General features: G+C 32.1%; 1 protein-coding gene across 1 annotated transcript in view; it reads right to left on the minus strand.

Annotated features, from left to right (window-relative positions):
* Window positions 1–26598, minus strand: part of dgkb (diacylglycerol kinase, beta) — a 111558-nt gene that overhangs the window by 80102 nt on the left and 4858 nt on the right. The window contains exons 3-16 of the mRNA XM_073923876.1: window positions 24467–24543; window positions 24206–24247; window positions 23969–24104; window positions 20355–20492; window positions 17443–17492; window positions 15767–15841; window positions 15533–15652; window positions 14592–14709; window positions 11885–11973; window positions 11490–11606; window positions 9592–9690; window positions 8941–9039; window positions 2927–3000; window positions 799–873 (exon numbers count right to left, since the gene is read on the minus strand). Of these exons, the coding sequence (XP_073779977.1) occupies window positions 799–873; window positions 2927–3000; window positions 8941–9039; window positions 9592–9690; window positions 11490–11606; window positions 11885–11973; window positions 14592–14709; window positions 15533–15652; window positions 15767–15841; window positions 17443–17492; window positions 20355–20492; window positions 23969–24104; window positions 24206–24247; window positions 24467–24543 (1309 nt within the window). The remainder of the gene's footprint in view (window positions 1–798; window positions 874–2926; window positions 3001–8940; window positions 9040–9591; window positions 9691–11489; window positions 11607–11884; window positions 11974–14591; window positions 14710–15532; window positions 15653–15766; window positions 15842–17442; window positions 17493–20354; window positions 20493–23968; window positions 24105–24205; window positions 24248–24466; window positions 24544–26598) is intronic.

Raw genomic sequence — 26598 nt, forward strand, 5'->3', positions numbered from 1 at the left:
AACAAAAGAATTAAGTTGAAAGTTAAATTAAAATGGTGAACACATGAAAATCTGCAAATTTATATAATTAGTTTAATAATTTAGTTTAGTTTAATTTTTTAGTTCCTTTTGTTAGTTCCTAAGACTAGTTAAAGAATAAAATGAATACATTGAAAAACACTAAATAAAATCACTAATTAATTTAAATAAAACATCATTGTGAATCAGACCAATCAGTCCAAATTTACAAAATAAAAAAATCTGAATCAAAATGAAACAGAATCACAGCCCCAATTAATCTCCAAGCCAACATCCCACAAAAACATTCTGCATTCTTTATTATTCCCTCTTTAAAATTCCATTTTGAAAATACAGCATCACTAAACACTGTCACAACCCTTACGGCTGTGCACTTAACTCAGAAGTGACCACGCAGCAGGCATACTAATAACAAATCCAGTTTGAATGGGAGAGAGAATTTTGACTGACACCAGCGATGGTATGCGTGAGCACAGCTAACACTGACACCAATCTACTATTACCAGCTGACTGTCAGCACTGGAGACTCTGTGAGAGCAGATCTAACCCTTTAATAATGCTTACATTTACAGCTGAGACTCACTGAGAGATCGGCATGCATGAATTAGTGTGTATTATTATCAAGCAGCGTCTGCATATACAATATGTTATTAACTTGGGGAGCTGTCGGGATTCTTTGGATTCTTATCTGGGAATGGGGGACAGCTATGTTTTGCTGAAAGCATACTGTACACAGATAATGCTGTGTTTGAAGTGTGTGTGTGGTGAAGGGCCACTCACCCAGGCATTGGGCCGCTTTTAGCCAGGTTGTAGACTTGACGAGGGTTTAGGAGGTACTGGAACTTGCGGAAGATCCTAGACGGAGTTCAAAACAAGGTTGTTTACATAAAAAAAACCCATAAATGAATAAGCCTTAAGCTATTGGTCAAAAAAACATTTTCATTAGCTCAAACAAAATGTTAAAAATCACAATAAAACAATGACAATCACAGAAAAGTGAACTCAAAATAACAATTAGCAAAAAATAATAATTGTCAATTCTCATTATGTGGCAAAATATTTAGTTTATAGAAGTACCTGTAGATGGCGCTTTTACAGACTAAAACCTCATTCACACAATGAGCGACACGCATCGGCAAAGTGACTGTTCATTTTGACAGAGAGCGAGCACCATCTATGCGAGCGTCAGCCTCTGTTGGGGACCAGGTGGATGTGTTAAGCGATGCGACAAAGTTGAGAATCCTCAAATTTTATGCAAATGAAGAGCAACTTTCTTCTTTATTATTAAGAAGTGTGTCTTAATTCATCATAATTTTGACTTTTATTCATTTAACTTGCATTTGTGTGGTTTGGGATTCAGTGTTTTAAGGGATGTCTAGATCTGATCACGTTTCAGACTTGATCGGAATCAGATGTTACCTACCGATCAGGACACGAATATATATATATATACAGAGAAGATATTTTTTCAAGACATTTCTAAACATAATAGTTTCAATAACTTATTTTTAATAATTGATTTATTTTATCATTGCTGTGATGACAGTACATAATATTTGACTAGATATTTTTCAAGACACTTCTATACAGCTTAAAGTGACATTTAATGGCTTAACTAGGTTAATTAGGTTAACTAGGCAGGTTAGGGTAATTAGGCAAGTTATTGTAAAACGATGGTTTGTTCTGTAGACTATTGAAAAAAAATATAGCTTAAAGGGGCTAATGATTTTGACCTTAAAATGGTTTTAAAATGTAAAAAAATAAATAAATATTCTAGTTGAAATGAAACAAAAAAGTCTTTCTACAGAAAAAAAAACTATTATTAGACACACTGTAAAAATTTCCTTGCTCTGTTAAACATCATTTAGGAAATATTTAAAATAGAAAAAAAAATTAAAAAGGGGGCTAACAATTCTGACTTCAACTATTGTCATTATTTTGTAACACATCTATGCAGTGGCACAGAGTTAGACCTCTTTCTTAACTTCACACAGAAACAGCAACGCATGGAATTGCCTGAAGGATATTCTAGGTTGAGGAGCTATTTGTTGTTATATTAATTTTTTTTCCCCAAAAGTGAAGAATGTATTACTTGACTGTTCAAGCTACCTCAGAAGCGCTCTGTTTGTTAACAGAGTTGTTGAATGTTAAAATAAAGTGAATTAAATAAAAAATAATGAACATCCTGGATCTGTTTCTTCGCTCTTCTTTACTCTTTTTATATATTATAGAAGTATCAGATCAGGTTTCGGTATCGGTAGATACTAAAAATTAAATGACTCGGACTTGGACTCGAGGGCAAAAAAAATCGGAACATTACATATTTTTTATACTAAAAGGTGTAAGCTATACGCAAACACTAAATCTTGCTTTTGTTACACTAGACATGTTCTGTTAACTTTGTTAAAATAGAAAAAATAGAATTGCTAATACTGAAAACTAAAAATATATGAATTAAATTGAAATGTGTTTTTACAAAATAAAAGCTAGACTAAAACTTACAAAATCATTAAAAAAAAACTAACTAAAAATAAACAAATCTAGAGCAATCAAAATATCTAAATAAATCTAATTAAAATGTAAAACTGTAGATTTAGACATTTTAACTGATTTGATAGATCCACGTTGTAAATGTCAAATTTTCTTTTTTTTTTTTCTCTTAAAAAAGATGGTTTAAAGTTATAATACAAATATAAATACATCGGCTCCAATAATACCATAAACGTTCCATCCAAATGGTGAATTTATAGCAACCACATTTGCTAGTTGTTAGTATTCTTTTTTTTTTTTACAGTAAATGTTGGATACATTTCTAAAAGTATCTGTTCATCCCCTGATAACCTTAACATTATAAGAAAAATAATAATTTTTTGGGATAAGAAAAAAAAAACACAAACACAGATCTCACCTTTCACCTTGTTTGCCTCCACTTTTAGGGTTGACGAAAACCAACAGAGGATGAGTTCCTTCTAATGGTGTAATCTATAGATTAAAATAAAAAATAGTATTACATTGAAACATGTACAGCTTTCAATAGGAACTTATTATGCCCATTTTCATAAGATGTCAAATTAATTTCTGGTGTCCCCAGAAAGTGCCTGTGAAGTTCTAGCTAAAAATACAAAAAATAAAATATAAAATAAATAAATAAATAAATAAATAAAAAGATTTTAAAAATAAAATAAAATAAATAGGAATCAAAGTTTAGAGAAAAAAATATCTAAAAGCACCTCTTTTGGGGGGACATTTTGTGAAAATTAAATGTGCTTTTAGGGCACATACATTGTGAATCTCAAGCTGTTACAATAATTAAACAGAGATGACGACTGCTACAGCCGTATGATAAGTGTAAACTAAAAAAAGATATTTACAAATGCTTTTATCTTATTTTAATCAGTTGATCAGGTTTCAACTTGATTTTTTAAGTTATGCAAATTTTAACTTGATGTTTTAAGTCATTTAAATTGATAAGTTGAAAAAAAAAAACTTGGGGGAAAAAAGGCTTTTAAATATGCAGCACCTTTGGTATGGAATAACCTTCAAACAAGTGTGCAGTTTAAAGAGTTGGTTTCACTACATGCTTTAAAAAAAGATTTTAAATGATTCAGAGTTTAAAACATTAGCCTGTAAATGTTCTGAATAGTTTTTAACTGTCATTGCATGGATAAATTATGTTTTCTGTCATTTTATTTTATCTTTTTATGTTGGTTTGTTTGTTAAACCCATGTGAACTGTATACTGCCTAATCTTGGCCAGGACGCTCTTGTAAAAGATTTTTTAATCTCAATGAGGTTTTCCTAGTAAAATAAAGGTTATCATAATAATAATAATAATAATAATAATAATAATAATAATAATAATAATAATAATAATAATAATAATAATGATAATGATAATGATGAGGATGATGATGATGATGATGATGATGATAATAATAATAATAATTATTAATAATCATTTATTCATTCTTCACTTGTTCCAAACATGTGAGTTTCCTCTGTTGAACACAAAGGAAAATAAACTGAAAAAAAAATGTTAGGGAGAAAAAAAAGCCATGGACTTCCATTGTATTTTTTTCCCAACATTGTTCAGAATAACGTATTTATCTTCAACAGAACAGAACACAACTTCAAAGTGAGTAATTGGTGAGAATATTTTCATTTCTGGGTGAACTATCCCAACTATTATGTGAAGCAATGATAATAAACGGCATAAAAAGACCTCCGTTATACAACACTAAAGGTGCGAAATCTGAAAGTTTTCAACATGCTTGTAGAGTAAAACTTACCAAAACAAGGTTACTTGGTTGTCCTTTTTCACATTTTCCCACAGAAAAAGTCACATTTTCATGATATACCCTCTTTAAATGAGTTGCAATATTAGGAATAATTTTACCAGATTAAATAAATAGCTCTGTTTTGAAAAAAATAATAAGTTGATTGTGAAGATTTTGTAGGGATGCACATCTGCATAAAATATCATAAACAAAAGTATTGATACAGTAAAGCAAAGGGGTGTCTACAACTTAAATAAACAGTATTTTTTGTTTGTCTGGGAGTCTGACAGCTGCTAATAAATAAACACTAATGACGGGAGTCAAGAGAGAGGAAAATGACAACAGTCAGAGTATCTGCTGAGGTTATCATCCAAATGTTTGCACCTTGACACAGTGTTTTAGTCAGAACTACAGTTAATTAGATCTGAAAATGTTATTTTACCTGATTATTTTAATATAATCAAATAAATAAATTATTTAAAACATAGCTAATAAAAATAGCTTTGTCTAGAGAAATGTTATGTTGTAAGAAACATTCTCTCAGCAACATTGCATAGCATATATTTATCAGGTATGGTGCAGCCCTAATACATAAATACAATTTAGAGTTACAAAAATAATTATTTCTTGCATCTTGATGCTTTAAACATGGCTTAAAATGCTCACAGCCACATGCAAATGACAAATTGTTTAGTAAGTTTATGGTTAAACTTTGTAGTCACTACACAGATATAATCCAGACTCCAAATTGCAGATCCAACACGGTTCAGCTCAGTATCTCAAACTCAATTCATGAAGGGCCACAGCTCTGCACAGTTTTGCTCCAACCCTATCAAACAAAGCTGATCCAAATTATCGAGGTGTTCAAAATAGTCATGAACACCTTTATTAGTTGGATAAGCTGTGTGTTTGATTAGGGTTGGAGCAAAATTGTGCAGAGCTATGGCCCTCCAGGAATTGAGTTCAAGACCTATGGTATAGACCATTTTTAGAGATGTAAACAAAAACAATGATCCCAACATATTTCCTGGTGTATATTCTTAATTTCTCTCGATTGCGAGAATCTAAAAACAGTCACATATCGATAAATAATTATATGACAGCTGTTTTAACAAAGTTATGATTAAATTGCTTCTTGTTACAGTTATGAAATAGTTTGATAACAAGCAGGAATTGTTCATGGGCCAATGACATGACCACATTTAAATGGTCTATACCTTTTAATTACAAAAAGTCTCGTGTCATACTACTATCTACAAAAACCCACGTCATGAGGCGCATCTACTTCAGTAAACGGCTCCATATTTAGTCATTAATGACAGTCTTTTACCATGAGTCAGTTTTCAGGGTGATTGTGGGCTTTCGGAGCGGACGCCGCACGCACAAACTAATCCAGAGAGTGTGTGAACAGTCTTCCGGTGCATGGTGACACAGATGAAGCGCTTAAAACAGGACCCGTCGAAACAATCCCAGCAGGCCCAGGTGAATTAATGAGCCACCCGTCCTCCGTCGAGTGATCCATTACTTCCTCTAATTATAAATAATAATCCTGATTATTACACTGGTTAGCCGCCGCCAGCCAAGATGGATGACCCAGGACATGATTTGTCTTTTTTTTTTTCTGTCATTACTATGCTCAGACGACGGCCGGTCAGAGTGGGTCATCAGGCCTTACTGTTGAATTAAACTAGTTATGAGCTTATGGATGCAAACTCTTTGACTTGCATATATTTTTAACTACATTTAAAATAGCTGATTGTTACGTTTCGACCAGTCTAGGGTTGGCGGGAACAATAAAAAAAGTATAAATTAATTAATTAATTAAACTTAAATACTCAATTTAGGGTTTTTCCCTTCTCCTGTCCCAGCTCACAATGACCACAACCAGTTTATCAAGAAATAACAACCAGAAAGGTTTACCAGAAAGCTTAACATTACAATGAAATTGTTGAATATATGTATGTGTTTTGATTTAAGTAGTATGCTTTGTTATATCAAAGGCATATCAATTATATACTGTAATCAATGCATGGTTATCATATTAGTTATCACCACTATCCTGTACATGAGGAGGTATTCATAAACCTTTGATTTGCTTTCATTTTAGTTTAACTTTTGTATAAATTTCATACAGAAAGTCCTGTTTTGAAGATGTCTTCTTTAAACACTGTAAAAACTATGTAATACAGATAATACGTTGGAGTATAGTACTATATCTCTTCACTGTGTTTCCATCCATTGTGTGGCCAGTGAAATTGACATACCATAGTCTTGTTTTAAAAGGGTGATTTATGAAGAGGTTATTTAAATTCATATTATTGTTATTTTTGTTTTTCATAAAATTAGATTTTTTTCCAATTGAAATTTTCAATACTCAATTACAAAATATGATTCTGAAAACCAAAAACTCTTCAGAGACTACAGTGCACCTGCAGATCAACCGGCATTTAAAATAGCCAATGAAGTATTGTAGGTATTGTCACTGTTTGACTTATTTTTATGTTGTTTGTCTTATTTTCTTGGCGTCTAATCCATTCAAAACTACTATTATTTGTGCATTTTACTCATTTTCCCAAGATGGTTTTAATTCTTCTTTAACAATAAGTTATATTAACTTATTACTAATTTCAGATAAAACTGAGGTCTTGCTTATTGGACCCAAAAACCTAGAACACTGTCTTACCCTTAATGGATTCTTAGTTCAGTCCTTATCCTCAATTAAAAATTTGAGAGTGATTTTTGATAGCAACCTGTCATTTGAAGGCCCGATTTTAAGCATATGTAAAACTGGATTTTTTCATTTGAGAAACATTGCCAAACTTTAACGTGCTTTTAATGTCTGATGCGGAAATGCTAATTCATGCTTTTATGACCTCTCGATTAGATTATTGTAATACGTTACGAGGGGGTTGCCCTGCTGGCCTAATTAACAAACTTCGGCTAGTTCAAAATGCAGCTGATAGACTAATTTCTAGAACAAGGAAGTATGATCATAATACGCCAGTTCTTTCATCATTGCATTGGCTCCCTATTAAATATTGTATAAATTTAAAAAAAAATTATTGACTACCTACAAATTCCTGAACAGCTTAGCTCCCCATTATTTGACGAAGCTCCTGGTGTATTATAGCCCCTCATGTCCACTATGCACAATTAATTCTGGACAATTAATTATTCCCAGAATATTAAAATCAACTGTAGCCGGTAGATCTTTCTCATATCTGGCACCTGAACTCTGGAACAGTCTTCGGGAAGCAGACACACTCTGTCAGTTTAAAACTAGATTAAAGACACATCTCTTTGCATAAGCATACACATAAAACACAAATGCTGTTCAAATCCAAATCCTCTAAAGGACTGTTAGTCTGCATTATTTAGGGCTGGGAGCACTTCTCTAAAGACATTACAATTTGAATGGCATCTGCGCTTAGTCTTTTTTAAAATTATTCTCGAGGTTTCCATATTCCTGGACCAGGCCGTATCCTGAGCAGCTGCTGTGGTGGTTATGGAGGAGACGAGAGCATGAGACGGATCCCTGTAAGACCCCAGTGACAGACGAGTCCTCGCATTGATCCTCAAGGGACAGCCTGTACACCAACCGGTGACCTCTCCCACCTGCAGCTTCTCCACAATGGACCTACAGCATTCTTCAGCCTCGGGCGCCTAAACTGCAGCTCTACACAAGATGTTTGGCCATAGGAGAAATGGTCGTGCCTATCTGAACCTGTGTTTTCTCCCAAGGTTTTTTTTAATTCTTCTCTTTCGTCAATTGGTGAAGTTTTATCCTCGCCACTGTTGCCACCGGCTTGCATGGTTCAGGACTTGTGGAGCTGCGCATCGATAGATTTGCTCTTCAGTGTTTGAACTCTAAGCAGTGAATATTAAACCACATTGGACTGAACTAAATTGTACTTCAACACTGAAAACTGAACTGACATGGTTTCAATTTACTATAATCTTCTGTGACGGGTTTGACACAATCTACATTGTAAAAGCACTATACAAATAAAGGTTAATTGAATTGAATTAACTGGAAGAGCCTGTTTACCCCTTAATGAACACCAGTAAAGCATATTTAGATGTTTATCTTTTACATCTAAACTTCCTCTGCATTTTTACTTGCAGCACTGTGACTGAGAATGATTATGTGCTGTAGGCTCCATATTCCTGTTTTTGGACTTATATTTTATTCCATCTAATTTCTTAAGCAAAGACACTGATGCAGTGTACATACTGCTATTACATATTACTGGGTAAGGCATTGAATGATTATGTACATTGAATAAATTAACATTTATTTACAAGCAACTTTTACAAATCAGTGAAGTTAAAATGTCTTTTCAACATTGTTAGTTCTATGTAAATGTCTATTTTCATTTTTAAAAGTTCCCATATTCCATATGATCCTTAGTGAACATGCTATCACAAAAGAAGAATGCATGACAGTTAAAAATAAATGAGAAAAAAAAGATTTTAAAGCAAAATGTTCTAAAAGTCAGCCAGTCATTTGTTTCTGGTTTCAGGTTTCTGACAGCATCTGTCAATCTTACTAATGTTACTCCAGGGAAGAACAGTTTTATTTGAGTCTACAGGAATTGCACCTGTGTTTATTGACACCTTACTGTACTGTACGTGTCATCATTCACCTGTAGCCCCTGTCCATCCACTGACACTGAATTGGTCCTCTGTATTTTCGTTCGTCCTCCTGATTGGTTGGAGTCTTTCCTCAAAGTAGACTGTCTCTCCTAAACAAATGCATGCATTATTATTGTTAGAATATAAAAAATGTTAAGTTAAGAAAGCTGTTTAACAGAACAAGGAAATTTTCACAGTATGTTTAATAATTTTTTATCTTCTGGAGAAAGTCTTATTTGTTTTATTACGGCTACAATAAAAGCAGTTTTTAATATTTTAAAAACATGTTATGGTCAATACTATTTGCATCCTTAAGAACTTTTTTTTTTTGATAGTCTACAGAACAAACCACTGTTATACAACGACATGCCTAATTACCCTAATTGCCTAATTAAACAAATTAAATCTTTAATAAGAATACTAGTACAATATCGCGAAAAAATATCTAGAAAAATATTATTTACTGTAATCATGGCAAAGATAAAATAAATCTGTTATTAGAAATGAGTTATTAAAACTATTATGATTAGAAATGTGCTGAAAAAAATCTTCTCTCCGTTAAACAGAAATTGGGGGGAAAATATAAAATAACTGAAATTGAACAGGATCGTGTGAATAATACGGACTTAAACTGTATATAACAAAAGCAAACGGGATATTACCAGAACAACAGGGCATATTGTGTTTGGAGGAAGGATGTGATCTCTCAGCGACCCGCAGTCACATTCAGGTTTGACGTGTGAAGCGCACTTGTTGTGTAGCTGCAAGAACATGACAACTTTAAATCTTCAGCAAAAAAATTTAGTATTTATTTTTAAATAGGAATACTAAGTAATAAGCTCATAGTAATCTGCTATAAACATAAACTTAAATATACTAGAATGTAAATTGTGAATATCGCTAGGAAAAAGTTTTTTTTTTTTAATTGCATGCATTTACAGTAAATCCATCAGTACAGATATTTATTAATGAAGAAGAAAAGAAAACAAAAGTGTGTATACACGGCTGTGCAACTGTGGAAAACTTATCAGTGCACTGACATGTTATATTATATTATATTATATTATATTATATTATATTATATTATATTATATTATATTATATTATATTATATTATATTATATTATATTATATTAAATTATATTATATTATAGTATATTATATTATATTATATTATAGATTAAATATATAATAATAATTATTACTTATTCAATAACTGTATATGTTATATTATATTATTATTTAATAATTATTGATACAAAATTATAATAACATTTATTTTTATCAACATTATTATTATTATTATTATTATTATTATTATTATTATTATTATTATTATTGCAATTATTGTATATATTATATTAGAATGTACTGTATTATTGATGAAAAATAATATTAACTACAACAACTATTATCATTATGATTATTAATATTATCATTCATTCATTCAATTATTCATAAATACTATATTATATTATTTTATATTATATCATATTATTAGAATTGTATGGATTTATATCCATCAACATGGATAAAGCAATTAAATAATTTGTTCAAGAAGCATTGCAACCATTAATAATCTAAAAAAAGGAATACTTGAAAAGTAATTCCTAGAAGTGACTCCCAGTAATTTACGATTTACTACTATTTAAACCGAACAACTTAAAAATACTTGAACTTAAATGGTTTAAAAATACAATATTCCACAACTCAAACCATGAGCAAACTGTTTCATAACTGTGAAACTAACCAGTTTACTGTTGTAATACTAACATGTGAACTGTGTATTGACACAGTGTTCAAATTATTAGTACAGAGCGGCATAAAAACATATGAATTAATTACTGTATAAAGAAAAAATACGATAAATTCATACTAACTTAAATTGACTTAATATATATATATATATATATATATATATATATATATATATATATATTATACTTAAATTTAAATCATTTACAAAATGCTGTGTAATTGTGTCAAAACTAATCATTTTAAGCTCATTACATTAATATTTGAATTTCTAACATTTAAATCAATCAATAATGACACGGCGTCCAAATTATCAATAAGAAGTTGCATACAAAATGACATTTGCTGTTTGATCAAACTACTTATTAAAAGTGAGCTAAAAGAACACAATTATTGAGTTTTTTTAAACAGCTTAATTGTTTTATGTTCAATCCACTTAAAATTGTAAACGCCATTAAGTTGGCTTCGATGGGAAGTCGATTTGCGTTGGGATGACATGAAGGGATTGTGTTGAACCCAGTGTGTTTTATAGTGTACACTCAAAAAATGATGTTTGCTCTTTGATCAAACTCCTTATGAAATAAATAAATAAGCTGAAAAAACACAATTCCTGAGCTTGTTGGGTGAGATAACTTACTGTAAATGTTTTATTTTTAATCAACCTAAATTTGTAAAAACAAATAAGTTAACTTAATTCCTTTATGTTGTCCCAATACAAGTCGATTGTGAGAAACCGTGCATTTATTTCACAGTGCAGAAACAAAGTAATATTTCTAAAACAAAGAAAACAAAGTGGCAAACTCACAGTAATCTGGCACCAGACACAATGAAGGCCTGTAAGTCCCTGGTAACACTTGATCGTCTTGTGACATTTATCGCATTTGCTTGGACAGTTTCCTTCCACCCAGAAATGATGCATAATCTATTCAGGAAAGGCTTTTTTTTAAATTAGTATGCAAGAAATGCTAATCAATGCACACATAAACAACCACACACACACACATCAATCGAGCATGTATGAGCTTTGATTTAAACTCATTCAGGTCTCTGTTTAAACCAGGTTAATCATGCAATTAGCAATGCTTAGAGAGAGAATTTGGTTGTAATTTCATTAGCTGCAAAAGAAGCCCTTGGTCGAAAGCCCCGTGAAGCATCTGTGATCCAAGCGTGCTGCTTTTTAAACACTACAATTGGACGCACCTCTGTGTTTTTCTTGGATTTGACGTATGTTTTGATGCAGGACGGGGGGGCTCGAGACACACATCTCTCATGGACCGTGTACTTGCAGACTAGAAAACAGACAATGAGGAATTCATAAAAAGAGTTGAGCAAAGAAATGTTTGAGTGTTTGTTAGTGGTTTCTAGTTTTACAATTTGTATATTTCGGCAACACTTACAATAAGGTTGTTGTATTTGTCAGTTGTTGTATTTACTAAAATGACTAAACAATGAGCAATACATTTGTTACAGTGTTTATTCATTTTTGTTAACATTAAAAAGTTATAAGGTGGCTCACTGTTAGTTCATGTTAATTTGCAGTGTTCTAAGGTTAACAGGCATGAATTTGGATTTTATTAAAGCATTACTAAATGTTGACCTAAGATTCATAAATGCTGTACAAGTATTTTTTATATTATTTATCATTAGTAAACACATAAATTAACTTTGACTAATGAAACCTTATTATCTAAAGTAAGACCTATGTGACTTACACCTACCGGCCACTTTATTAGGTACACCTTACTAGTACCACCTTTTGCCTTCAGAACTGCCTTAATCTTTCGCGGCATAGAGGGGTACTGGAACATTCCTCAGAGATTTTGGTCCATATTGATATGATTGATTGATTTGTCAGCTGCTCATCTATGATGGAAATCTCCCGTTCCATCATATCCCAAAGGTGCTCTATTGGATTGAGATCTGGTGACTGTGGAGGGCGTTTAAGTACAGTGAACTTATTGTCATGTTCAAGAAACCAGTCTGAAATGATTCATGCTTTAAGACATGACATGTTATCCTGCTGGAAGTAGCCATCAAAATATGGGTACACTGTGGTCATAAAGGGATGGAGATGGTCAGCAACAATGTTCATGTAGGCTGTGGCATTAACACAATGCTTAATTGGTACTAATGGGCCCAAAGTGTGCCAAGAAATTATCCCCCCACACCATTACAACACCAATACCAACTTCTAACCCTAACATTCGAATGTCGCAGCAGAAATTGAGACTCATCAGACCAGCCTGTCTGGCACCAACAACCATGCCACATTTAAAATCACCTAAATCACCTTTCTTCCCCATTCTGATGCTCGGTTTGAACTGCAGCAGATCGTCTTGACCATGTGTACATGCCTAAATTAATGCATTGAGTTGCTGATTAGAAATTTGCATTAGAAAGCAGTTGGACAGGTGTACCTAATAAAGTGGCCGGTGAGTGCATATAGTATAATTATTATTAGTGTTTAATTAGTGATTATTAATCAATTTATTTAAATTACTTTCATAAAATTATTCAAATAAATATGTATAAAATGTAATTATAGGTTGTCAATAATGTCAATATTTCTATGTTTAATATATTATACTGTTGTTGTTAATGTATATTAAAGTTAATATAATTACTTTTGGGATGAGTTACATTTTAATGTTTATGATTCTTTCATAAATAGTCAATAAATTGTCATATATTGTACATGTTTTACTTTTATAATCATCAAAAATTATATTTTATTTAATTGTTAATTATAAAAAGATTATTAAAATATTGAAATATAAAATAATTATTAGCTATATATCTCAAATTTGCAAGCAATCAAGTAAAGCTTTTATGATGTAATTATTTTTTGAATCTTAATGACATTTTAATTGTTACGCAATTTCAATAACTTGCTATGAACATATTTTATGTATATTAAATTTTGATTATGTAAACTTAATGATATTCATTCATTCATTCATTTTCTTGTCGGCTTAGTCCCTTTATTAATCCGGGGTCGCCACAGCGGAATGAACCGCCAACTTATCCAGCAAGTTTTTACGCAGCAGATGCCCTTCCAGCCGCAACCCATCTCTGGGAAACATCCACACACACATTCACACACACACTGATACACTACGGACAATTTAGCCTACCCAGTTCACCTGTACCGCATGTCTTTGGACTGTGGGGAAAACCGGAGCACCCGGAGGAAACCCATGCGAAGGCAGGGAGAACATGCAAACTCCACACAGAAACGCCAACTGAGCCGTGGTTCGAACCAGTGACCCAGCTTCCTTTTTGCTGTGAGGCGACAGCACTCCCTACTGCGCCACTGCCTCGCCCTAGATTAGATTTTAATATTTAAATAATGTATCTACTGTAATTGGTTAACATTAATTGGTATGATGATTTTCTATAGGCCTTTTTTTATAAATCATTTATTATCATATACACATACATATATATATACATAGATACATAATATTTTTTTTACTTTCTTTTTTATTTTTCTCAAATAATGTTGAACAGATTGTGGATTTTTTTTTTCTTCTGGAGAAAGTCTTATTTGTTTTATTTTGACTTTTTGAATTTGAATTATTAGCCCCCCTTTGATTTTTTTTTTTTAAGCTCTAGAGAAGTGTCTTGAAAAATATCTAGTCAAACATTATGTGCTTTCATCATGGCAAAGATAAAATAAATCAGTTATTAGAAATGAGTTATTAAAACTATTATTTTCAGAAATGTGTTGAAAAATCTCTCCGTTAAACAGAAATTGGGGGGAAAAAAAATAAACAGGGGGGGCTCATAATTCTGACTATATAATTCTGGTGTCCATGTGAACCTTTTACCATAGCTAAAAGCTAGAAGAATAAACAACAAAGCAGTCTACAGCTACTGGTTAATGCACAACATGTTCTAAACTCACAGGAGCAGCAGAGGCCTTGTTTTCCCAATCCGATCAGCATATTCAGACACAGGTTACAGTAGGCAGGTTTACTGAAGTGCTTCAGTCTCCACACGTGCTGCCCGTCGTCCTTTACATTCTGCAACACAGAGAGTGATAATGACAAACAACAATAAAAAGAAGAGGACAGCTTGATGATAATAACACAACTACAACTGTGATAAACTACATCACAAACAACATTCACATAAAGGGTATAGCAGAATGGAATCCTGCTGAAATAATGCAATAGCTGAATAAACAGGAACATGTCTTGAAATGTGTTCTTGTGAAATGTTGCATCTTCAATCGTTTAAATGACAAGACATGTCGATATATCAGACGGCAGAGCTCTAATGCTGATGTCAAAGTATTTAAAATAAGCAGAGGTTTCCATCTAGTGGGAAAACTGAAAGTAGCATCTCTATTTATTAGCACTGATGATTCCGTTAGCAAGAATGGACGGAAACTTCAGTACCCTCCACTAATACTGGCTCTTCTATAAATAAAAAATGTTGAAATTCAACTCTACAGTTTAAAAAAAAGTGACTTTTATTGACATTTTAGTAGCTTGAAATAATAAAATGCATGAAAAATATTATAATGATAAATAAGTCATTTAGTACCATAATATACAACACCAAACCAGACAATATATCACTTTAAACTGTAAAAATGTTAATAAAAGTCACTTTTTCAAACTTTTCAAGGTTTTCAAGAAAGATCAAGGTCCCAAAATGCAAATAAAAGAACGTAAATAAATAGTAAATATAATATATTAAATATGAAATATGAAAAAACATAATATTCCAAAATATGGAAAACTGATATATTACTAATATTTTCTAAGCGTATTGCACTGTTAGACAGACAGAGAAAAGAACAGATGAAGAAACACATATAGAAACTTCATCATTAATCACAGTTTCGAGTCCCAGCAGAACGAGCAGAGGAATGATGGTCAGGCCGCCCTGGAGCCACTCTTCCAGAGAAACCATCCCATCATTATCATAGTCAATCTCCTGCATCATCTCCTCCAAGATCTGCATACCAAAAACAGTACAGAGGATAAATTACACCGAAAAACATGTGTTTATAAACAGAAAATATCATATTCTGCAAACATCTGACGAGTGTCAAGTTCAAGTTTATCCTACCGGCTTCAGTTCTGTGATGTCCCACTCCAGATACTCTGCCACATGCATCATTTGAGAGATAATGTGCTCCAGTTCCTGTTTAACAGGAGGAAATATTGTTTTTTGCCCTTCATAAGAAAAAGTTTTGGCCACCATTGGTCTAAACAGCAACAGTTATCGTACTTAAGCATATTTATCATAGAATCTTTTTGTGGGTAACTAATACTTTTTATAACAAAGTATACAATCATACACTTTTCTTCAACACATTTCAGTGTCAATTGAGACATACAATACCACATCAACAATGCACATCTATGACATTTAAGTCTGTTATTTCACGTATCTTCTATTTACAAATCCTCTCATTTAGCCTTGGAGGATACTGGAGTGTCTATCAAATTTACCGTACACTTCAGAATCATCATCATCCGAGTATACCTTCTGCCCCTTTGCCTGCTGTTTATGTATATGAAATTCGGACATAATATTGAAACAATTCTGTCAATTAACAGTGTCCGCTTTTTGTGATTGCTAAGTGTTTTCAGATTATTTACGGTTGTGAATTGCAATGTGGAATGTTGATCTTTTGATGTTAAAAATGTAACTCTACAGTTTAACAAAGTGACTTTTACTGACATTTTAGTCATTTGAAATAATATAATGTATAATAAATGATATTTAGAGAAATAAATCTGTAAAATAACAGAAATTATATTACATGATTTGTACCATATTATACAACACCAACCCAGACAATCTATATTACTTTAAACTATTAAAAATGTTAATTAATGTCACCTTTTCTAACTTTTTAGGTTAAAAGTTGTTAAACGAAAGATCAAGGTCTCATAATGCAATTCAAAAACATAAAAAAATGGGGGGAAAAACATAAATCACAAAATACGGTAAACTGCTAATTTTGTCATGTAGTTTACCATACTCCATACAGTATGACAGCAGTAGCAATTCCAAGCACTATACTTTATATAATCAGGGTGCGAATTATACATTGACGATAACTTTTTTGGTAATCTTATTTTGTGTAAAACATGCTTCAGTGAATCAAATTAACTGACATCTATTTTATTAATGCAACATTTTTAATTTTTCAGTGTATTGTGAGTAGTTTGTTCTGAACAACAATATCCTGTGATAAGCCATTTCAGAGGTTGCTGTGGGTCAAACTATAGAAACAGCGCATCAAAATTCACTTTACTTTTAGGCTATATGTAGAAACAAACAGCTATTTTTCAAGAAAAGTGTCTGTTTAACATTGTGTCTATCAGCTTAAATTAATTGAAGCACTCACAATGGTGAATCACTGGGTGGTCAATTGTATATTTATATTATCTATTATTTATTTAGTAATAGTAGTAATTAAGATGCAGATCAGAGCAAACTATTTCTTACTACTTAGAGGACTGGACCAAGACCAACATCCATGATATTTTCAGGGGTGATCAAGCCTTTTTTAGTGGGGTCAATCCCCCTTAACCCTCCCTGTAATTCGCAGTCTGCATATAATTGGTATAATAACATGGTTGGTATAAAATAATGGTTGTTTTGTTTGAACTTCAGAAAGTTCTACATAGTATAAATTTAATTGAGCTTCCTTTATTTAAATAATGCAAACAATGCAAATTTAAACCAGTAGATGGTGTTTCCTATTCATTTAACTGCTGTTAAAAACTCACCTTACTGTCCAAAAACCCATTCCCATCTGTGTCATACAGGCGAAACATGACTGTTACAGAAAGAAAGAGAGAACAAATTGCAATTTAAATAAAAAGATAAATTATGCACCCTAAAATTCTTTGATAAGAGCACTGCCTCAAATGGAATTTCTGCATTCTTCAGAAATAAAAGGATAACTATGAAACAAATCTCACAATAAAGAGTGCCATCTCAGCGTTTCTATGAGGCATAATAAAGTGAGTGTTGCCATGGAAACCAGCAGCTCAGCCAATAGCAGCACAAGCTCGCAAGAGGACCATTCAGTCAAGGTTAGCACAATCGAAGGCAAGAAACTACAGGTGAATAAAGAGAAAACCATAAACAAAATCTACTAACATTTATCACCGTACTTCTTCAGACTGATTAATTACAATACGAACTTGACTTTTTTTATTAACAAGTTTTTTTTTTATGTTATGTTAAATCGTATGTGCATGTGAAACATTATTTTAATAAATATGCATTAATTTGCATTTCTAGCACAAAAACATGGTATTAATTCAAGTTGTGCTTTATTGACCTATGCATAACTACATATACTATCGGATACTTAATTATACACATAAAACAGGCTAAACAAGTATTTTTTACATGCACTGTAAAAAAAAATCTGTTATTTAAAAAAAATCTGGAAAAAAAAGTGTAAAATAAGGCAGTTAAATTGCTGAATTTTATCGTAAAATAATGGATGGTAAATTAGAGAAATGTATCAAAAAATAACAGACGTAAATTTACATAAGTTTACCGTAAAATAACAGACGTTAATTTAGAGACTGTCACCGTAAAAAGACAGACATTAAATTACAGACATTTACCGCAAAATAACAGCCATTGAATTACACAAATTTACCGTAAAATAATAGACATTAAATTACAGATGGTTACCAAAAAATAACAGACATTAAATTATAGACATTTACCATAAAATTACAGTCGTTAAATTTGAGAAATTTACTTTAAAATAACAGACATTAAATTACAGACATTTACCGTAAAATAACAGACGTTAAATTACAGACATTTACCATAAAATACCAGACGTTAAATTACAGACATTTACCGTAAAATAACAGACATTAAATTACAGAAATTTTCCATAAAACAACAGCCATTAAATTAGACGATTACCTTAAAATAACAGCCATCAAATTACAGAATTTTACCATAAAATAACAGATGGTAAATTACAGAAATTTATCGTATAATAACAGCTGTTAAATTACAGAAATTTACCATAAAATAACAGACAATACATTTATCGGAAGTTAAAATTTAAGGAAATTTCTGTACAATTTTACGCACCACACATCTGCCGGAAAAAAAAAACAAACAAAAACTAACTGGTTTGTTTTACAGTGTGAGACAAAACAATGTTGTGTAGGATAATGTGCAAACAAGGTATTAAAGGTTTAATGTTGTTCAAAGGAGTTGGTTATCGTCCTTGTAAGATGGAGTGTAAATAAAGTGTCAGTTGCATAAGAGAGAAGAATTTTTCTATTTTTACATATTATTGTTAAAAGTTTTTTTATTTTTATTTCTTTAGAAAATGCAGGGACCAGTCGGGAAAAACATTTCACATTTATTTTGTTTCATTAACTGGGTAGCATTTTATTTTGATGGTCAATTTGAGCATTAGTAGACTGTCTGCTTAATATCTCTTGATACTGCTCCTTCAAAAGACATTTAACTTAAGAAAATTTGCAAGTACATCAACTTACACTAACCCTAACCTATAGTCTACTTATAATCTAATGAGATTTAGTTGGCATGTAGAGACAATGTAACTTAAATTCAACAAACAGGCCATCAAAATTAAATTGTGACCATTAATTGTTATAATTATGACGATTATACATGAAAAGAAAAAAAAATCTACATTTTTTAAATACAGATACATAAAACATTAAGTTTGGTTTAAGTAGAGATTTATGGCTTAGTCCATGAAGAAATATAAAACAAATTTTGAGAAAACAGCCTTTAAAATATGTATTGTACTTTAAATTTAAAGACACAAATTGATAAAGTGCTAAAAGAGAGAGAGAGAAACTCTAAAGACTATTTCAGATGTTTTCTTTCTAATAGACAGAAAAGACCAAAATATCAGATTGTTATTCGGAGTACAAAATATAGACTGCTTTTTGGAGTAAAAAATATTGATTATACATTATTTAAATGATTTACATAAGAATACATGAATAATAAAATGCAATAAATAGTAGTAAAGAATTATGTATGCTCCCTTATTCTTTGTATTGTACATAAAGCCTTAGTGAAATCCAAACATAAGAATGAAATCATTAATGTGATCATTTAGTCACTTCACTTGTTTGAGTTTCTTTTTTTTTTTTTTTGAGTTTCTCATTTGAGCTTCTGTTGCACACGAAGGAAGATATTTTAGAAAAATGCCTTTGATAGTATCTTTTTAGTTCGTACTATGAATGTCAATGGCTGTTTTTTTCAACATTCTTCAGAATATCATCTTTAAAAAGCCAAAATATCAAAACTGACAGCAACATTTTAACAAATTAATAGTTTTTTCCCCTGTAGTGTCTCGCCTTAATCCAAACTATCCCATCAAAAACGTCCTATATGGCAGCAGTTCATGCCTTTCTGTCTTAATAACATCTCAGAGGCAGAATCAGTTATTATTAGCATCTCCAGCTCAGCAGTAAACATGTCAGTCTGTCCATAGCAACAGGTTTATGAACCAGCAGCCAAGAAATTCAAGAAACACTGGCAGTAGATGGCAGCAAAGCTTCATGTATGGATATCACAGAAATTAATTAAGAACGTATAAAGTGCTTTCTCCACAGTACAGTGCACTAGTTTAAGTTACTATGAATTAAACAGTAAACTATAGTATAGTTCTTACATTCTAGCTTGTCTTCTGGTCGTCCGCCCTCCAAGAGAGAGAGGTAGCAGATCATGTCCTTCAGCTGGACCGTACTGAGAGGTCTGGACTGGGACGTCACCTTCAGGGGTGGGCAGCTGCCCTTTATCAGTTTCAGACCTCAGAAAGCAAAGTTTATGGAAAAATTATTAGCCCTCGTGTGATATTTCTGAAATAACATTTAATGGAGCACTGAAATTTTCACAGTATTTCCTATAATGTTTATTTTTCTTAATTGTTTTATTTTGGCTAGAACAAAAGCAGTTTTTTTATTTATTTTTTAAAACCATTTTAAGGCAAGGTAAGTTTATTTATATTGCACATTTCATACACAATGGTAATTCTATGTATTTTACTTAAAAAAGAATAAAAGAAAAAAGAAAATAAAAATAAAAAAAACAGATTTAAATGTGTTAATCAGTTTATAAAAGAATGAAAAAGAAAAGCAAGACACAATAATGGGATGTTTCAGACGTAGCACAGTGTTCATTCGGTAAAGGCACAACTGAACAGATGTGTTTTTAGTCTTGATTTGAATGTGCCTAATGTTGGAGCACATCCGATCATTTCTGGATATGACTCCAGCAGAAGGGGACGCAGTAGTTGAAGGCCGATTCCCCCTGCTTTGACTGAACTCTTGGAATTTCTGAACTCTTGGAATTTCTAATTTACTTGATCCTAATGGTCTGAGTGGTTTGTTTGTAGTGAGCATATCTGTAATGTATAATTTATAGACAAATAGTAATACTTTAAAATGTATTCTGAATGTAACTGGGAGCCAGTGTAAAGACCCGAGAACAGGTGTTAAATGCTCTAATATTCTTAAGGTTATTATTATCAGCCGCCTTAAGCAATATTTATTGTCTACTGCAGTGGTTCTCAAACTTTTTTCATCAAGTACCACCTCAGAAAAAAATTGTCTCTCCAAGTACCACCAAAATGAGCAGTATTGAAATATAGTAACGTAGTAGGCCCAGTAAAGCAGCTACAAGTCTGCACATTTAAAAAAACGTGGCAGATTACCTCAGAAATATAGACTATATGTCATATATGGCATAATATATACATCATTTTTAATAAATTTTGAAATATATGTAGGATGTACATGACATATTTCATTCCTCCGTGTACCACTAGAAGGAAGCCCGCGTACCACTAGTGGTACACGTACCACAGTTTGAGAACCACTGGTCTACTGAATAAACCATCATCATACAATGGATTGCTCAATAAACCTAACTTGCCTAACTTAATTAAGCCTTTAAATCACACTGTCAGCTGTAAGATATCTTGAAAAAATATCTAGTAAAATGTTATGTTTGTCATCATGGCAAAGATAAAATAAATGACTTATAAGAAATGATAAAACTGTCATTTTTAGAAACGTGTTGAAAAACATCTTCGCTCCGTTAAACACAAAACAGCAAAAAATATAAAAGAATTAAAATTTAACTTGAGGACTAACAATTCTGACTTCAACTGTATGCTTAAAGCATCAAGATTTCCGACTGTTTGGTCAGTTTGAGGCTAGACATCCCTGAATAACAACTGAGCAGTTTAATGTCTGGATTTTTAGACAAACTGTCCCCCTGGTGAGTTTTCTAGAGAACAAACCTGCAGGTCTATTGCTTTCAAGAAGAAAACAAGTTATGCAGTTACAATAGAATAAAAGTGATAAATAACATTTATACAACATTATTGGTTCCACTAAGGGGTTTTAAAAGTGAGATCTATTTCTCTCCTCCATAAATTAGACCGTCTCTTGTTTAATTGTATTGTTTACTGTTTAATTAGTCTGTTATTTGAAGTACAAAATGATGTTTTTTATATATATATATATATATATATATATTCTAATGAATTACACTTGATTCATGAATATGAAATGTAATAAATATATCAATTCTGTATGCTCTCTTATTTTTATTGTTTGTACAAAATGCCTCACTTAAGGGGATAGTTCTCCCAAAGTGGAAATTTATATACACTTCAATTGTTCCAAACATGTTTGAATTTCTTCTTGTTGAACACAAAAGAAGATGTTTTGAAAAATGTTGAGAGAAAAAATACACCCATTGAATTTCATAGTATTTGTGTTCTTATGGGTGCCAATATCTGTTTCTTTTTTCAAAATTCTTTGGATCATCTTGTTTTGTGTTCAACTGAAGAAAGAAATGTATAAACGTGTAGAACCACTTGAGCGAGAGTAAATGGCGAAGTTATTTTAAATTATTAGGTGAACTATCCCTTTAAACAGGTGGTTATCAAAAGATATTAAACTGCTGGGTGGCCAAATTAACCAATCAGAATGAAGTATTTTAGAAAGACAAGCAATATGTAATAAACAGTAATAAAGCTAACAATTCTGTATGCTCCCTTATTATTTTGACTGTACAAAATTCCTAACCTAAGGGGATAGTTCACCCCAAAATGACAATTTTGACATATACACTCTTCACTTGTTCCAAACCTGTTTGAGTTTCTTTCTTCTGTTAAACACAAAGGAAGATATTTAGAAAAATGTTGGAAAAAACACCCATTGACTTTTATTTGTGTTCTAAGGAAGCCCGTTCCCACCACTGAATACATTTTTTTAAAATAAAATTTAGTAAGGCTGCACGGTGGCGCAGTGGGTAGCACGTTTGCCTCACAGCAAGAAGGTCTCACCGTGTTGGGGTGGGTTTTCTCAGGGTACTCCAGATTTCCCCACAGACCAAAGACATATGGTACAGATGAATTGGGTAGGCTAAATTGTCTGTAGTGTATGTGTGTGTCAATGAGTGTGTATGGGTGTTTCCCAGTGATGGGTTGCAGCTAAAAGGGCATCCGATGCGTAAAACAAATGCTGGATAAGTTGGTGGTTAATCCTGCTGTGGCGACCCCAGATTAATAAAGGGACTAAGCCAAAACTGCATTTAATTAAATGAATGAATGAATGAACTCCAAGTTATAAGGTCGCAATTTCAAGTTATTAAGTCGCAATTCCGAGTTATAAACTCTGAATTTTTACTTTATAACTCGGAATTCTGCCTTTTACCTCGAAAATTGCGACTTTATACTGTAACTCAGAATTCTGAATTTAAAATTAGCAATTCTGACATACATATATATATATATATATATATATATATATATATATATATATATATATATATATATATATATATATATATATATATATATATATATATATATATATATATTTATTTATTTATTTATTTATTTTTTTTCCCCCACATTTTTTTTTTCACATTTTTTTAATTTATGTTTTTTATTCAGCAGCAGGAACAAGCTGCCATAATGTTCTAATGGATGTCAAGGGCAGTTTTTTTTTTATTCTTTAGATCATCTAGTTTTGTGTTCAACAGTAGAAAGAAATTCATAAAAGTGTAGAACCACTTGAGTATGAATAAATGGTGAGGTTATTTTAAATCATTGGGTGAACTATCCCTTTAAACAGTTTGCCAAATTAACCAATCACAATCAAATATTCAAGAAAGACACGAAATAATAGAGTCTCTTAAATCTGGGTTATTTTTTTTACATAGGTTTGCATAAGGTTGTATAGAATGTCTAAAAGCTAAAATGCAAATTACCCATGATTTTCTGCTTTTCTGTCATGGAGGGGCTCGACTTTGGGTCTTTGTTGCAGAAACTGAGAAAGAGATGCTCACAGAACTCCTCGTCAAGTTCATTCTCCAGGAACGTCTCCATAAAGAGCTTAAAACCCTCCTTAAAATCCTGAGCTTAAAATCCTCAATCTCCTGCTTAAAACAGTGAGTTTCTTCATTAATGCTTCATACTGACCTCATAATGCAAACTAAATGACAAACAAAATGACAATGATAAATCACCTGATTGAGGATTTCCGGCTTCTATGCAGCATAAAAAGAGGCATCTTCAATAAATGGATGGCAAACAATAATGGAAGCCACAATGAATTTGTGTCCCACAAGAAACATTATCTAGTTAAATAGCTTTAATATTCGCTTGAAATTGGATAATAATCATAACATTGGCTTCAGTTTGGCAACCTTAGCTCAGCATGAACGCTGCAATAAAGAGCTTCATAAGAGCATAGAGAGCTGTAATACCTCTTCAGGATTATACTTGGCCAAAATCCCACCTCCGTGAAACTCCTGGAGAACATCTTTTAGTTTTTTAGTTGTGTCTGCAACAACAACAAAGGAAAGATAATAGTCAGCCGAACATAATTTACAGCTCAAAACATCAATGATCTCAATAAGAGTCGAAGACCTCAATGTAGTGCTACATAATGATAAGTGTATGTGTAAGAGTATGATTAGTAAAAGGTATTTGGTGAGTTTAATAAAAAATTATATATAAATAAATAAAAGTGTGTGTTTATGTGTGTACATAATGAGATTTTAAAATAAGCCTTATTTCTTTCAAGCTAAATTTACTTCAGAAGTGATTCTAATGTTTTTATTAAACCAATTTTAATACTAAATCTTTTTCAGGATTTTTCGACAAATAAAAAATCAATAAGAGCAATTATTCGAAAATTGTTGCAAATTTGTGCCTTTGTACAGTGTTTCTGAGGTCAAATAAAATGTTTGTACAGTAATGTTAAAGAGCCCTATTATGAGTTTTTAAAAATGACTTTTAATGCAATGCCTTAATTGAATAAAAACATCCAGCTGAGGTTTAAATCTGAAAGCTCATCGTGTTTAAAACTATTGATTCTTCAAGGAAACAGTCGACTCAGAGTTGAATGAATGATTCATTTTTAGTTTGTTTTTTTTGCCCGTTCGTATCGACTTTAATACGCGATATCGCCAAATTTGTAATTCCAGATCCAGTAAAACATGAACATGCCTTTCCCTTCAAACACTAGCGGAGCATCTAGGGATTGATCATGATGAGAAGATTACTATCAAAGAGAGAGATGGAGATTCAGCTGTGGGGAACAAAGGGTTCACCACAACAATACCACAGTATAGCCAACCTAGTGCTGTGCTTGTTCCTGTCATTTTCTGATGATTGATACAATAACCTATGCTGAAATGTGGGATTTGCCAGCCGTTTATTATCATAGGAAGGATCCAAGATGTCCTCGCTGCAGTCTGTAATCACGATGACGTACTGGACCAGGTTGATTGTGAACATTGTACTGCCCACTAAGGTAACACCCATGCTACTGATGGTTGGGTTTAGGGTAGGTGTAGGGAATTGTCCATTACGTAGTGGACCTGGTCCAGTACATCATCAAGCTGCGGACTGGTTGCTACTGTATGGCCACTATCAACTATTTCGACACAAGCGTGGTGCGGTAAATTTTCAAAATAGTTCAACTTTTGCCACTGTGATGATTAATACTGAATGTGTGTGGTTGTTATTATGTGAGGTTATGGCTAAGAAAATAACATATGTGTTTGTTTAACTGCATTACGTAAATGCACTCTTGTATTGGGCTCACACATATACTCTGAGCTCTGACTACTTCATAACCATGCTAGCCGATTCTCTCCGTCTCGCGCTGAATGCAGTCGATCAATCACAACAGACTGGGTCATCGGACTAATCAGCGCAGACTAGCATCATGCAAGAGAGGGGTTTGGGAACGAATAATTTGCTGACCAAAATCATATGGGGGTCATTGGGAAATCAGGAAAAATAACTGCATATTATAAAACAATGAAAGTGCCTGCATGCATATCAACGTGTTGTATCAGACCCCCGAAACCAAAATATGACCTTTTATAATGCTAAATAGGGGCCATTCATACAAAGAAAATATATAACAATAAAAAGATAAAAGTAAAATTAAACCTGCAAAAAAAAAAATTTTCTCAGATTTTTATGGATTTGAGATTTTGTTCATTGAATAATAAATTTCCACACTGTAAAAATATCTGTAAACTAGCAGTTTTCGGTATTTTGTGATTTATGTATTTATTTTTCCACATTTATTTATGCTTTTTGAATTGCATTCTGAGACATTGATCTTTTCTCTAACAACTTATAACCGTGAAAAGTTAAAAAAGCGACTTTTATTAACATTTTAAATGGTTTAAAGTGCTTTATTGTCTGGGTTTGTGTTGCATATTCAGTACAAAAACCTTGTAATAAACTGCCAGTACATTTTTTGTTATCTTACAGAACTCTATACTATTTATCATACATTATATTATTTCAAACCACTAAAATGTCAATAAAAGTCCTGTTGTTAAACTGTAGAGATGAATACTTAAAATTAAAAATC

This window comes from Danio rerio, chromosome 15 (genome assembly GCF_049306965.1).
Source record: "Danio rerio strain Tuebingen ecotype United States chromosome 15, GRCz12tu, whole genome shotgun sequence".
Lineage (NCBI taxonomy): Eukaryota > Metazoa > Chordata > Actinopteri > Cypriniformes > Danionidae > Danio > Danio rerio.